This window comes from Cetorhinus maximus, unplaced genomic scaffold (genome assembly GCF_964194155.1).
Source record: "Cetorhinus maximus unplaced genomic scaffold, sCetMax3.hap1.1 HAP1_SCAFFOLD_320, whole genome shotgun sequence".
Lineage (NCBI taxonomy): Eukaryota > Metazoa > Chordata > Chondrichthyes > Lamniformes > Cetorhinidae > Cetorhinus > Cetorhinus maximus.
The window spans coordinates 298,058-313,654 of record NW_027596270.1 but is presented as its reverse complement, the minus strand read 5'-3'; the positions used below and the strand labels follow the sequence as shown (position 1 = coordinate 313,654).

The following is a 15,597-nucleotide window of genomic DNA, read 5'->3' as shown; positions in this document are numbered from 1 at the left end:
TAGAACTGAGCCATGAATTATATCTTCCCTCTCCCTATCCCTTCTGCCAAAATCCAGCACCTCACTATGAGCGTTGTAATCCCAGAAACCCGGGAATTTAGAAGATGAAGAGGTGATTTGAGCAAAGTTTTTGGGTTATTAATTGGAACTGATTGGGCTGATAGAGAGAAATTCTATCCACTGGTTGGGGAATCTAGGATGATTGGGCGGAGACTAAACATAGAATCAGGTTCCAGCACCTTTTCAGGAAGAGCGTTCCAGATCCTGACAACTCTCTGTTGGTGCAGGAACTGCTGAACTCGATGCTGAGTCTGGAAGGTTGTAAAGTGACGATTCGAAAGATGAGCTGCTGTTCCTCAAACTCCCCTTGAGCTTCATTGGAACAGTTCAGGAGGCCAAGGATGCAGAGGTCAGAGTGGGAGTGGGGCGGAGAAGTTAAATGATAAATGACCGGAAACTCAGGCTCCAGCATGCACTTAACATGGTCAAATCCTTGATAAAATCCTGGCAGTATAACATCCACTTTCCTTTTGAAATGATTAATCGTCTCCACTTCCACCACCCTCCTGGGCTGAGTTCCAGGTTATTATTGTAGAAACATGCTCTCAGAGGCTTTTTAGTCAAACAAATTAAGCTTTATTTAGACAAGAGCTTGTGTGGCTGCTTGTATCCAGCCAGCCCCTCATACAACCCTTAGAATTTATTCCCCTGCGCTAGCTACACATTCGTTGGACAAATCACATGACCCTACTTGCTGTGAAAAAAGTTCTTCCTCATATCCTCTCTTTCCCAAAACCTGTATCCTTGTACCATCAGCTAATGGAAAAGGATTTCCTTTGTCTACTTTATTCTAAACCTTTCATAATCTTGTACACCGCTATCAAATCTCCCCTCAATCTCCCCTGCTCCAAAGAGAACAACCCCAGCTTCTCCAGCCTAACCTTGTAGCTAAAATCCCTCATCCCTGGAACCATTCTGGTAAATCTCCTCTGCACCTTATCAAGGCCCCTCACATTCTTCCTAAAGACTGGGGACCAGAACTGGATGCAATATTCTAGTTGTGACCTAACCAAAACTCTATAACATAAGAACTAGGAGCAGGAATAGGCAATTCGGCCCCTCGAGCCTGCCCAGCCGTTCAATACGATCACGGCTGATCTCATTTCGGCCTCAACTCCAATTTCTCGCCTTCTCCCCATAACCTTTCAATCCATTACTAATTAAAAATCTATCTCCTCAAATTTATTCAGTGTCCCGGTATCCATTGCACTCTGGAATAGTGAATTCCATAGATTCACGACCCTTTGAGAAAAGTAATTCCTCCTCATCTCTGATTTAAATCTACCACACCTTAGCCTCAAACTATGGCCTCTTGTTCTAGAATGCCCCACAAGGGGAAACATCCGCTCCACGTCTACTTTGTCTATCCTCTTTAGCATCTTATATACCTCAATTAGATCTCCTCTCATCCTTCTAAACTCTAGCGAGTATAGGCCTAAACTGCTCAATCTCTCCTCATAAGACAAGCCCCGCATCTCTGGAATCAATCTAGTGAACCTCCTCTGAACCGCCTCCAGTGCAACTAAATCCTTCCTCAAGTAAGGGGACCAAAACTGTGCACAGTACTCCAGGTGCGGTCTCACCAAAGCCTTGTACAGTTGCAACAACACTTCCCTATTTTTGTACTCTTCCTTTTGCAAAAAATGCCAAAATTCCATTTGCCTTCATTATAAATGCCAAAATAATGCCTCTGTTTTTATACTCAGTACCTCTATTTATGAAGCCCAAGGCCCCATATGCTTCACTGACTACCCCTTAATCTGTTCTGCCATAAGAAATTGGTCCCACAAATGGTTTAATCATCACCCATACTCAGAAAGCCTATATAGTGATACAAGATTTAAAATAGTTCCTGTACTATTTGCCTTGAATACCACACACCCGTCCCCAAGATTATATCATCCCATCTTCAAGCACCTTGATGTTCAGATGATAAGGGAATTATCCGGGGATTTCAGAAGTCAGAATGCAGGGAGAGAGATGGGTGGACTGTGACCACCAGTAGCCATGACCCCGGCGTTAAGGCAGTTTTGCAAAACACCACGATCGTCCCTGTGATAGTGACACCAGTAAAAAGGGTGGAGGGAAGAGAGGGATCAGTGACTGGGCTGGAATAGGGGCCACGGCTGGCACGGCCGCTGGGAAGCACTTAGACATGGAGAATATGTGGGAACAGGACGAGGCTGTGAGGCAGCAATGGACAGGAATCTTCAGTAAAAGAAATAAAAGGCAGAGAGATGAAATCCTGGAACAACAAGAAGGAGTGAAATCCAGAAAAGAGATGGTGGACGGACTGATCGAGAGAAAGGGAACGGTCAATGAGATCATTCAGCAGAATAAGATTGAGGTGAAAAGTCAGAACATGTCTAAAGCTGTTCCCTGTGTGATGTAAGGAGGGTTTTTATTGGATCAGATACAAGGCCAGGAGGACATTGAAAAACAATACAGAGTCCAACATTAGACGGTCCAAAGGGCCTGGAGAGGGAGGGTTAATAAACCTCGGGAGTCACAGGGCCGGGAGGATATTGAGAAACAATAGAGAGCCCAAAGGGTCTGGAAGGGGAGGGTTAATAATCACAGGGAGTCACAGGCTGCACAAACTTTGAGTGTGAGCCCAGACCCATTTTAAAACAGTGAACAAATAAATCCCTGATTTTACTGAGACTCTTTTCCATGTCCCAGCTCCTGTAAATACTGATGGGAAAGGGACCAGAATCTCCAGAGGCTCCACTCCGCTGGCTGCTCGTGTGGAAGTGATCTCCGATCAGATTAATGTGCTTCTGCTGTGAGTATTTAATAAAGTGTCTGAACCTCTCATTATACTTCCTGTCCAATATCCCCCTCATTCATGGATCTTCTGATTTACCAACTGGGGAAAAAGAATTGCCTGAGGCAAAAGCAAAAAACTGCAGATGCTGGAAATCTGAAACAAAAACAGAAATTGCTGGAAAAGCTCAACAGGTCTAACAGCATCTGTGGAGAGACAAACAGAGTTAACGTTTCGAGTCCATATGACCCTTCTTCAGAGCCGGTGTTGAAAAAAATTGTCTGTTCGCTGATTGGCCTCAATGGCGGTAGGATTACCCAGAATGCCTCATGGGTCAGAAAGCCCCCTATCAATGAGAACAGGAACCCAGAGCGCCGGCATGGGGGCCGGGCTGTGCTCAGAGCATGCTCAATACGGCTGGTGGAGACGGACTGGGGTGGAACAGGTAGCTGAGGAGGCTGGAGGAGATTGTGGATGCACGGGAGGAATTGGAGCTAGGGGTGGGTCAGAATTAGATGATCTCAGATAATCCTGGAAGGCTGAAGGGCTGGAGACGACCACGACCATCAGGGAGCACAGGGGACGATGGTGAACAAGATTTGGTGCAAGTAAGGACATGAGCTGCTGAGTTTTGGGTGACCTCCAGTTTCTATGGAGTTGAATCTGGGAGGCCGACAAGAAGCACAGACGAATTGTTCAGTTTATAGGGAACAAAGGAATGGATGAGTTTCAGCAGCAGATGAACTGAGGCAGGAACACAGTTGGGTGATTTTACTGAGGTGGAAATGGGTGCTTTTAGTGATTTGTAGTCAGAAGCTCAGCTTGGGCTGAAATATGACAACAAGATTGTGAACAGTCTGGTTCAGCCTCAGAGAGCTGCAAGAGGGATGGAGTTGGTGGTTAGGGAGTGGAGTTTGTAGCAGGGACTGAAAACAATGGCTTTCATCTTCCCAACATTTAAATGGAGGAAATTTCTGCTCGTCCAGTACTGGATGTCAGACAAGTTAGGACAGTGTGTGAGTTGGAAGTGATGGTTTCACTGACACCTTCGTCCTTCTAGGTCGTAGGTCGTGGGACGTTGAGGGTTTGGGATATTCTGCCAAAGTTCTGGTTGAGCTGAAGATGTATTAAACACATCTTCACCCCCTGCACCTCCCACCTCTCTCTTTCATCCCATGGAGGCAGAGTCTTGTGTAGACCCAGACCAGGTGGCAGGTTCCATTCCCTGAAGGACATTAGTGAACCAGTTGGGTTATTATGACAATCCAGCATCATGGTCACTTTTTCCTCATGCCGGCCCCACAAATTACCAGATTCATTCAGCTCAACCTGCCTTTGTGTTTTTGTGGGTTCTCTCTCACTCCCTTTTTTCTGTTTTAAAGCAGTTTCACAGGGGATTCGAAGGAGAGGATTTGCAGCCAGGAAGCAGAAACAAAACATCACAGCAGAATCTGACATTCACCCGATTTATCGTAACTTGAATATCATTTGATTTTGAATGTGGAAGGAAAAAGCACCGTTCAAAGTGGAGAGAAACCGTACATGTGTCCTGTGTGTGGATGAGGTTTCAACTGATCATCTGGCCTGTCAAGACACAAGCGCAGCCACATCGGGGAGAAACCATGGAAACGTGGGGACTGTGGGAAGGGATTCAGATTCCCATCTGAGCTGGAAGAGCATCGATGCAGTCACACTGGGGAGAGGTCATTCACCTGCTCAAATTGTTGGAAGGGATTTACTCTTTCAGCCCACCTGCTGAGCCACCAGCGAGTTCACAGTGAAGAGAGACCTTTTAAATGCCCAGACTGCAGGAAGTGCTATAAAAGTTCCTGGGAGCTGATGTCCCATCAACATGTTCACACTGACAAGAGACCATTTAAGTGCTCTAAATGCGGGACTGGGTTCAGGGAATCATCCCAACTCACTGTACACCAGCGAATTCACACTGGGGAGAGGCCATTCATCTGTCTCCAGTGCGGGAATGGATTCACTCAGTCATCCCACCTGCTGAGACACCAGCAAGTTCACACGGGGGAGAGACTGTTCACCTGCTCTGAGTGTGGGAAGGGATTCACTGAGTCACACAGCCTGCTAACACACCAGCAAGTTCACACTGGGGAGAGGCCATTCACCTGCCCCCAGTGTGGGAAGGGATTCACTCAGTTATCTAGCCTCCTGAGACACCAGCAAATTCACACTGGGGAGAGGCCATTCATCTGCCCTCAGTGTGGGAAGAGATTCACTACCTCATCCCACCTGCTGAGACACCAGCGAGTTCACACTGGGGAGAAGCCATTCACCTGCCCTCAATGTGGGAAGGGATTCACTCAGTTATCTACCCTGCTGAGACACCAGCAAATTCACACTGGGGAGAGGCCATTCATCTGCCCTCAGTGTGGGAAGAGATTCACTACCTCATCCAACCTGCTGACACACCAACGAATTCACACTGGGGAGAAGCCATTCACCTGCCCCCATTGTGGGAAGGGATTCACTACCTCATCCAACCTGCTGGCACACCAGCGAGTTCACACTGGGGAGAGACCATTCACTTGCCTCCAGTGTGGGAAGGGATTCACTACCTCATCCAACCTGCTGAGACACCAGCAAGTTCACAAGTAACTAAAGTGCTGGGATTTTGCTGTTAATCACATCCAGGACTGAACCATGTTCCCTGGGATCTGTTTCTGCTGATGTTAATAAACTACAGACTACTTAGAGGGGCTAATATTCTGGATAAATGTCAAATAAATTAGTTTTGTGCTAAAGACACAATGTGTTGAATCTTTTTAATATCTCTAACACAAGTTACTTCATTTTGAAGTGCTCTCCCTCTCCCCTAGCCTCCATCCTCACCCCCAGCAACCGGTGTGAGGATCTCATGGAGCTCCTTTGCACTAAGATTGAGACAATCCGATCAGCTGCCTCTGCTGCTTCCCTCCCACTCGCCCTCCCTAAAGTTTCCCATTACCCGAGCCCTGAACTCTCATCTTTCTGTAGTTTCTCTCCCATCTCCCCTCAGGCCCTCTCAGAGCTCATCTTGTCCATGAAACCCACCTCCTTCATCAACCCTGCTGCAACTAAACTACTGATCACTCAACTTCCCCATGTTCACTGACTATGATAATAGTTTTCTCTCTCAGGTACTGTCCCTCTCTCCTTCAAATCTGCCATCATTATACCCTTCTCAAAAAACAAATCTTTGTCCCCACTGTCTTTCCAAACTACTGCCCCATCTCCAGTCTCTCTTTCCTCTCCAAAGTCCTTGTTGTCACCTCCCAAATCCTTGCCCATCTTTCCCAGAACTCCATGTCTGAATCCCTCCAATCATGTTTTTGCCCCTGTCACAGTACTGAAACAGCTCTTATCCAAGTCACAAATGACATCCTATGCGACTGTGACAAAGATAAACTCGCCCTTCTCGTCCTCGACCTGTCTGCAGCCTTTGACAATGTTGACCACATCATTCTGCACCTTCGCCTCTCCCCTGTCATCCAGCTGGGTGAGGCTACTCCTAGTTCCATTCTTCTCTATCTAATCATTGCCAGAGAATCACTTGCAATGTCTTCCCTTTCCACTCACAGTTACCTCTGGTGTCCCCAAAGGATCCAGCCTTGGTCTCTTATTTCTCATTAACCTGCTCCAAACAGTGACATCATCTGAAAACACTGTCACTTATCACATTTACACTGACAGCTCCCAGCTCTACTTCACCACCAGCTCTCTCGACTTCTCCACTCTTGGTAAATTATCAGACTGTTTGGTGGATGTGCAGAAATTTCCTCCAATTAAATACTGGGAAGACTGAAGTCATTGTCTGAGTGGCTGGTAGAAGCAAATTCATTCGTAACTTCCAAAAGTGATTTGGATTTTAAATTAATACGGAAAGATTTGGACGGCAATCGGAAAAGAGCAGGGGAGTGGGACAGATTGGTAACGTTTTCAGGGACCGTAAAGACACAATGGGCTGAATGGCCACCATCCATGCTCTATGATTCTATCGTATGTTTATTATGAATCATTATATTATTATAGATGATAGAATCTCCTAATAGTACAGCAGAGAAGGAGGCCGATTGGCCTTTCAAATCTGTACTGACAAATTCGATGACCTATCCAGTTAGTCCCATTCACCCATTCTTTACTCATCCCTGCATCATTTCTCCTTCAAATATTTATCCAGTTCCTTTTTGAAGGTTTCCCTTGATTCTGTATCCATCAGATAGTGAATTCAAAATTCTCACCAGTTGTTACTGAAAAGATTTCCTCGTGATGTTAGCGTAAAAGCAAAAGATTGCGGATGCTGGATATCTGAAATAAAAACAGAAAATGCTGGAAAAACTCAGCAGGTCTGACACCACATGTGGAGAGAGAAACAGAGTTAACATTTCGAGTCCATATGACTCTCCTTCATTGCACAATACCAAATCTAGGATAGCCTGTTCCCTAGTCAGTTCCTCGACACCCTGGTCTAAAAACAATCTTGTACATTCCAGGAATTCATCTGCCAGAGTATTTTTGCTAATTTGGTTTGCCCAGTCTATATGCAGTTTAAAGTCACCCATGATTACCGTAGCACCCATGTTACATACATCTCTAATTTCCTGTTTAACACTGTCACCTACCTTATCGCTACTGTTTGGAGGCTGATAGACAACCCCCACGAATGTTTTCTGCCCTTTGTTTCTTCTTAGCTCCACCCAGACTGATTCTAGGTCTAGATTTTCTAAGCCAATATCCTCTCTCACTACTGCACCGATTTCATCCTTAACTAACAATGTCACACCACCTTCTTTTCCTTTTTGCCTGTCTGTCCTAAATATCGAGTACCCTTGGATATTCAGTTCCCAGCCTTGGTCACCCTGCAGCCATGTTTCCATAATCACAATCATATTGTACCCGTTCACATCTATTTGCACTGTTAATTCATCTACCTTATTGCAAATGCTCCATGCATCCATATACAGTGCCTTTCGACTTGTCTTTTTAACATTTTTTATACATCTCTTTTTGTACTATGGTCCTATTTGCTGCTAGCCCTTGTTTCCTCTGCCTTCCACTTTTGCTTTCTACTTTTCTATCTTTCATTCCTATCTTTGTTTCCTTCTCTTGTGTCTCCTCACTCAGTTTCCCTTTCCCCTGCCAGTCTAATTTAAACCCTCCCCCACATTACTAGCAAATACCACTGCGAGGATACTGGTCCTGCAACCCATCCAGCTTTTACATGTCCCATCATCCCCAGAGTCAATCCCCATGCCTCAGGAATCTAAATCCCTCCCTCCTACACCATCTCTCCAGCCATGTATTCATCTGGTCTATTCTCCTACTCCTGATCTCACTAGCACATGGTACTGGGAGTAATCCTGTGATTACTACCTTTGAGGTCCTGTTTTTTAATTTATTTCCTAGCTCCTTATATTCTGCTTTCAGGCCCTCATCCCTCTTTTTACCTATGTTGTTGGTACCGATATGGACCATGACCTCTGCCTAATCTATGATATAGTAATATATCATATATTAACTATATATATATAATATTTTTTAAAGTTCATTCACGGGATGTGGGCTTCACTGGCTGGGCCAGCATTTATTCCCCATACCTAGTTGCCCTTGAGAAGGTGGTGCCGAGCTGCCTTCTTGAACCACTGCAGGTACACCCACAGTGCTGTTAAGAAGGGACCTCCAGGATTTTGATCCAGCAACTGAAGGAATGGCGATATATTTCCAAGTCAGGATGGTGAATGGTTTGGAGGGGAACTTCCAGGGGGTGGTGTTCCCATCTATCTGCTGCCCTTGTCCTTCGAGATGGCTGCGGTCGTGGGTTTGGAAGGTGCTGTCGAAGGAGCCTTGGTGAGTTCCTGCAGTGCATCTTTAGATGGTACACACAGCTGCTACTGTTTGTCGATGGTGGAGGGAGTGAATGTGGATGTGGTGCCAATCAAGCGGATGTCCTGGATGATGTCAAGCTTCTGGAGTGTTGTTGGAGCTGCACTCATCCAGGCAAGTGGAGAATATTCCATCACACTCCTGTCTTGTGCTTTGTAGATGGTGGACAGGTTTTGGAGAGTCAGGAGGTGAGTTACTTGCGGCAGGATCTCCAGCCTCTGACCTGCTCTTGGAGCCACAATATTTATATGGCTGGTCTAATTCTGTTTCTGCTCAATGGTAACACCCAGGATATTGATAGTGGGGGACTCAGTGAAGGTAATGCCACTGAATGTCAAGGGGTGATGGGTAGATTCTCACTTGTTGGAGATGGTCATTGCCTGGCACTTGTGTCTTGCGAATGTTACTTGCCACCTGTCAGTACAAGCCTGGATCCAGGTCTTGCTGCATTTAGACATGCACTGCTTCAGTAGCTGAGGAGTCGCGAATGGTGCTGAACATTGTGCAATCACCAGTGAACATCCCCACTTCTGACCTTATGATGAGAAGAAGGTCATTGATGAAACAGCCTGAAGATGGTTGGGCCTAGGACGCTACCCTGAGGAACTCCTGCCGTGATGTCGTAGAAATGAGATGATTGACCCCCAACAGCCACAACCATCTTCCTTTGTGCTAGGTATGAATGCAACCAGTGTAGAGTTTCCCCCCCTGATTCCCATTGACTCCAGTGTTGCCAGGGCTCCTTGATGCCACACTTGGTCAAATGCTGCCTGGATGTCAAGGGCAGTCACTCTCAACGCACCTCAGGAATGCAGCTCTTTTGTCCATGTTTGAACCACAGCCATAATGAGGTCAGGGGCTGAGTGACCCTGGCGGAACCCACGCTTAGCATTAGTGAGCAGGTTATTTCTTAGCAAGTGCTACTTGATACAGAAACAGGCCCAATCTCAATGTGGTGATGAACATTTTTGTTCACCAATTAAGCTTTGAGCGACACTGTTACAATCGATAATTTTCCATGTGCCAGAATGTGCCCCATCAATGACTACAGGAGCCTGGTGTGATTACTGAGCACTCGGTTACACTCTGAGCATGTGCAGTACAAGTGGTGGATGTGGAACATGCTGATCAGGAGCTGATTGGAGATGACACTGAATTACAGAAAATATCAAGTCCAGAAACAGAGAATTCTGTTCAATTGACCTGTGCTGGTGTTTGTGTTTCGCACAAGATACATTCCATTTCATCTATCTCATGTCTGCTTTTCAGCATATCTTTCCTTACAGAGATACCAGCACTGAATTAAAAGCAAAATACTGTGGAAACTGGAAATCTGAAATAAAAACGGAAAGTGATGGAAAAACTCAGCAGGTTGTTTCCACCAGTTTGTACCAGTCTTGATCTTTGTGAATTTCAACTTCGACGTTTTTCCAATCTGCAATTGCAGGTGGAGGTGGGGGTGAATTGCACAGATTGCATCATGGAGGAAGGTCCAGACATTCTGATATCGACATAATTTAAGTACCTATTGTGTGTATGCGCTGACATGAAAATATAATGCATTTCATCATATTGATGTGATACATTGTAAAGGTAGGCTAATTTTGGGGTTTGGATTAGTTTCTCTGTCTGGATATGTGTGGGGGAGGGGATTTAATGGAATTGGAGACAGCTGGTCTGGGGCTTTTGAATGATCAAAAGGGAAGCTAGGTTTGAAATGCTAAATACATAAACCTGGCTGAAGTTTTAGAATGCGAGATGCAAGGAACAATTGCATTTTTAGATAAATTAGGTTAGTTTGAACTTCAAAGAGATGATAAGATGTTACATGTAGCCATAGGAAGCTAAGTCAAACAGTGTGTTTATTTTTCCCAAAGGTTACTGATAATATGAGTACTATGAAAGATTTATGATATGAGAAAAGTAAATTTGCAAAGACATATTGGGGCATTGGAATTTACATTAAGAGAGAAACATGTATGAAGGAGAGGGAAGGCATTCTGAGATCTAACACATGTGTGAAAAGCCTCCAGCCTCTAGGCATTAAGTTGCTGTCTGCAGGAACTGAAGCTAAGAAAACTCACTTTGAATATCATTGTCCAAGGTATTGTGTGCTTTACCTGGGTCTGTTAAACTTATGTTTTGTTTTACTGTTGCCTTAACAGAGGTGTAACTGGGAGCTAGATTAATTAGGGGAGTTAGGAGTTATTATAATAGTCATTTGTAGACCTATGAATGTGCTTAAAATCTTTTATTCTGTTAATGAATGTTTAATTTAGTTTAAAAATACTCTAATTGTGGGTGGACTTATTACTATTGAATTCAAGGCACGCATCTCTAGATAAAATACAAATTGCAAAACAGTACTGGCAGCTGTTTCAGGTTTCTCTCTGTGATTTGAACAGCTCGGCATTTACCATCCGCTGTGCCTTAACAGCACCCCGGGTCCCGATCTCGATTGGGAAGCCGATGCATTGAATTTTGTGTTCCCAAGTCAAGCTATAATGGCGGATTATTTACCCAGAACACACCGCGTTGCAGAAAGTCCCTTATCAATGACAATGGGAGTCCAGTGCGCAGGTGCAGTGTGGGTGTGCGCTCTGAGCATGCTCAGTGTCAGTCATGGTGACAGAGTGAGGAGGAGCGGACGGTTCGGGAGGCGGGAGGAGATTGTGAGCACAGGGTAGGAATGGAAACCGCGGCTGGACTGGGAACTGGATCAACTTCTGGGGTAGGCCCCAGGCCCCGTGTTTACCCGGCGGTGACAGGCCCGGGGGGAGGGAGCGATGGAGCCGGCGGCTGGACGGGGAGGATTTGGAAACACTTTGTGGATCCGCAAACCCTGAGGAATAATTGTCAGCTCCTGGTTTGCAGCTGCGGGGCTTCTCCCTCCCGGGAACAGGCCCAGGTTAACGGCCGCCATCCTGGCTCAGCGAGTGGAGGATGGTTCACATCAGAGGATGGGGGAGGGGGGACAAGAAATAAGAGGTTACACTTTGGGCTCAAATCAATGAGGATCTGATCTGTGTTTGGGAAACTGTTAACAAATGGCCCCTTGTAAAACATGATCTCCAGTTGTAGAATTTAATCAAAGGATACAGAGAATTATCCAACACTTTATTTAGATTTCAGCCCAGGGAAGAGGGAGAGTGTGTGGGACGGGGATTTGCAGCTTTGGGGGAACAAGAGAGGAAAAATGTTCCATAGGAACTAAAATTAACTGTTCTTAATTTCTATGCCGTGCTTACAATGAGGACTTTTGAAATTTCTGCTTACAGGGGCATCAGAAGGGAGAATTTATAGACTGGTAACTCAAACAAAACATCACATCAAGATCTAACAGAGTCACTTGATTCATCAGGAGCAGAATATCACCAGCCTTTGAATGTGGAAGGAGAAATGTTTGCCTGTTCTGACTGTAGAAAAAAAAAAATCACTCATCTATATGACTGGAAAAGCACTGAGACACATTCACACCGGTGAGAGTGTTCCAGTGCACTGACTGTGCAAAGAGCTTTAGCTAGTTACACAACCTGAAAAAAAAATTACAGCATTTACAGTGGGATGTTGTGAATTCCACGTACACATGTTTTCTGTGTGTGTGTGTGTGTCTGTGTGTGTGTGGACAAGCATTCAACTGATCATCCAATCTGGAGAGACACAAGGGCACCGGCACCACGGAGAAACCGTGGAAATGTGGGGGCTGTGGAACTGGATTCATTTCCCCATCCCAGCTGGAAATTCATTTACGTATTCACACTGGGGAGAGGCCGTTCACCTGCACCGATTGTGGGAAGGGTTTCACGCAGTTATCAAATCTTCTGACACACCAGCGTGCTCACAGTGGCGTGAGGCCGTTCAGCTGTTCCGTGTGTGGGAAGGGATTCATGAGTTCATCTAACCTGGGGACCCACCAGCGAGTTCAGACTGGGGAGAGGCCGTTCACCTGCTCTGTGTGTGGGAAAGGCTTCACTCAGTCATCTGCTCTGCTGACACATCAACTTGTTCACAGTGATCAGAGATTGTTTAAATGCTCTGACTGTGAGAAGAGTTTCAAAGGACCAATAAATCTGCTGAAACACCAGCGAGTTCACACTGGGGAGAGGCCGTTCACCTGCTGTGTGTGTGGGAAGAGATTCACTCGGTCGCACAACCTGCACAGACACCAGCGAGTTCACACTGGGGAGAGGCCTTTCAACTGCCCCATCTGTGGGAAGGGATTCACTTTTTCATCTAACTTGATGAGACACCAGAAGTTTCACATATGACAACAGGGATTGGATTCTGCTGTTATTGCTGTCGTGAATCACATCCAGGTTTGAACTAGGTTCATTCTGATAACTGGGGTTGGATTTTCACTTTCTGATGGGGGTGGGAACCGGGACTTGTGCGATTTGAAAATTACTTTCCCAGTTGGAGGCACTGGATCCGCTGCCTCTGAGACAGTTTGTAATTTTCAAAGTGCCGGTGGAGGGGAGGAAACAGGAAACCCACTCACCACCAATTAACGGCCCCTTAATCTCATTAAAGAACTTGTTAAGGAGCCTGTCTGGAACAGAATGGGATTTTCAGTCTTTTCTTCTGGATTCTAAATTGATTTATGGGGTACAGGTTGTTTGCAATAAATCCCCAATTGTGAATGAAATCATCAGGTTCTACAGGACTGAGCATCCGGCAGGAATGAACACTCTAAATGGTCATTTTAAAAAGATTTATTAACCATTAAAATGTGGAAAGGTAACAAGTTAGAAAGATAAAAATCAAGTTTCAATTAACAGTAAGAGGAGAATGTTTAACTTTAACAATTAAACAGACTTCTCACAACTTTCCTCGGTTGATCAGGCTGAAGACATGAAGTGAGGATAACCCTCCGTCATTCGATACACAGATAACATGCTAACAAAATGGCTTCTCGAAATCTTCATTTCTACACTTAAAAGATGCTGTAACCCCACCTTAGCCAAGTTATTGGAAATGGCTAATTGGTCTATGGTTTGTCAATAATGTGACAAGAGTTAACTCCAGTGGTTTTAGCTAATTTGCCACATTGTCTTAAACTTAGGACAGTGCCTTCCTTTAAGCTATGTCTCTCATCTTGATGTTTTTTCAGGAGCCCATTCATTAAGACAGACTCAACAATCAAGGACAGTGTGTGTTCCCGATAGGGAGCAAGTCCGAGGCTTATCCCATTTCTTTCCCAGCTGTTACAGCACTTTAATTCTCTCATAAGAAATGCTAATGGAGAAATATTGAGATAACATGAAGCGACTTCTAAGCAACTACCAATCATCTGTTGCCCGTCAATCACTGCTTCGTAATACTGTTTTGGGAAAGTTTGTTGGAAAAGGTTAAAATCATCAAAATGGCTTCTTATCTCAATGTTAGCAGAAAATTGTGTTTTGACATTGTTAGCTTATTACAATGAATATGACATGAAATGAACCTGAAAATGGTTGGGCTACACTAAAATCTAGTACCCAGGCTTACTTACAGGATGAAGTCAGATAGTCTGCTGCACGTTAGCGCACAGCTGTGGAGTTACCATAGATCGAAAGGAAGTTAATTTTCATCTGGTTTTTGTTTGTTGAATTTGAGGGATAGACTTGTTCCGGTTTGAGCGCTGTATCTTGATGTCCGTGCACACTTGTATTGTCTTTATTGTCCTGGTCATTTCATGAGCTGCTAGCTCCCCTCGGCAAAGCAGTAGCAAACCCCAAAATGGCTGCCTTTGCTGCTGGACAGGAAGCTCCCTGCCCCCGGAGGCACTTGGTGCCTCGGTTTGGATGCTGAGCTCACCTCCTGCCAAAACAGCTTATTTACATTTAAAAATAGTGCTGCAAGAGCGATGCAGTTCAGGTGCAGAGTGCGGACCCGGAATTGATCCAGTGTCAGGTTCCCAAACCTCTTTGAAAATCCAGCTCTTGGGGGTTTTATTCCTCCTGGTGTTAATAATCCCTGTAACAGGGCTGGAGTTTAATATTCTGGTTAAATGTCAAATAAATCACTTTGGCGTCAAACACACAGTGTGTGGAGTATTCGTTTACTCCAGGATAAGAGGAGACTAATTGAAATCCTGTTCTCGACTGTTCCATTTCTGGGCCTTTTCTCCTCTGTTAAAGAAAATTTTTTATTTCTGCAGAGCCTTTCATGACATCAGGATGTCCAAAGCATTTTACAGCCAATGAAATTCCTTTGAAGTGTAGACAATGTTGGAATGTAGGAAATACAGCAGCTAATTTATGCACAGCAAGATCCCATAGACAACAAATTAATAATACCCAGATAATCTGTTTCAGTGATGTTGATTGAGGGATTAATATTGACCAAGACTCCTGGGAGAAACCCTGGCTCTTTGAAATAGTGTCAATGGATCTCTTACACCTGTCCATTCTGTCTCAGTGCCATCTCTGACAGTCTGTTTCTGACAGTGCAGTGCTCCCTCAATTTTATGCTCATCTTTCTGGATGTGGATTTGAACCCACAACCTCCTGACTCAGACATGAAAATGCAACCACTGAGCCATGACTAACACATCGTCACTCTGAATTATTTCAGGACCTAGACCTTTGGTTACTCTCATGGACAAGTCCCAGCTCCCCATACCTTCCAAAGTGTCTCTCCCAGCCTTGGTAGCAAACATAATCTCACTTTTCTGAAAAGGAGGAAGAGAGAAAATGGGGAACTAGAGATCAGTCAGTCTAACATCAGTAATTGACAAAATGTAGGAATCTATCGTGAGGGATGTGGTAACAGGGCATTTAGAAAATCATTAACTGATTGAGCAGAGCCAATATGGATTTATGAAAGGGAGATCATGTTTGACAAATCTGTTCAGAGCTTTTTGAAAATGTAATAAGTAAGGAGGATAATGAGGGTATCAGAAG

General features: G+C 44.8%; 1 protein-coding gene across 1 annotated transcript; it reads left to right on the top strand.

Annotated features, from left to right (window-relative positions):
• Positions 1-3,206: 3,206 nt before the first annotated feature.
• Positions 3,207-13,494, top strand: LOC144673249 (uncharacterized). Its single transcript, XM_078535175.1, has 3 exons — positions 3,207-3,272; positions 4,475-5,431; positions 12,379-13,494. Exons 1-3 carry the CDS (start codon positions 3,207-3,209, stop codon positions 12,979-12,981), a joined length of 1,626 nt encoding a protein of 541 aa, XP_078391301.1. The 3' UTR covers positions 12,982-13,494.
• The last annotated feature ends 2,103 nt before the right edge of the window (positions 13,495-15,597 follow it).

Coding starts and splice junctions, on each gene's coding strand:
- LOC144673249 (XM_078535175.1), top strand. CDS start 3,207: ATGGGGGCCGGGCTGTGCTCAGAGCATGCTCAATACGGCTGGTGGAGA. Junction 3,273..4,474: donor GACGGACTGGGGTGGAACAG/GTAGCTGAGGAG, acceptor GACTGTGGGAAG/GGATTCAGATTCCCATCTGA. Junction 5,432..12,378: donor CATCCAACCTGCTGAGACAC/CAGCAAGTTCAC, acceptor GAGAGACACAAG/GGCACCGGCACCACGGAGAA.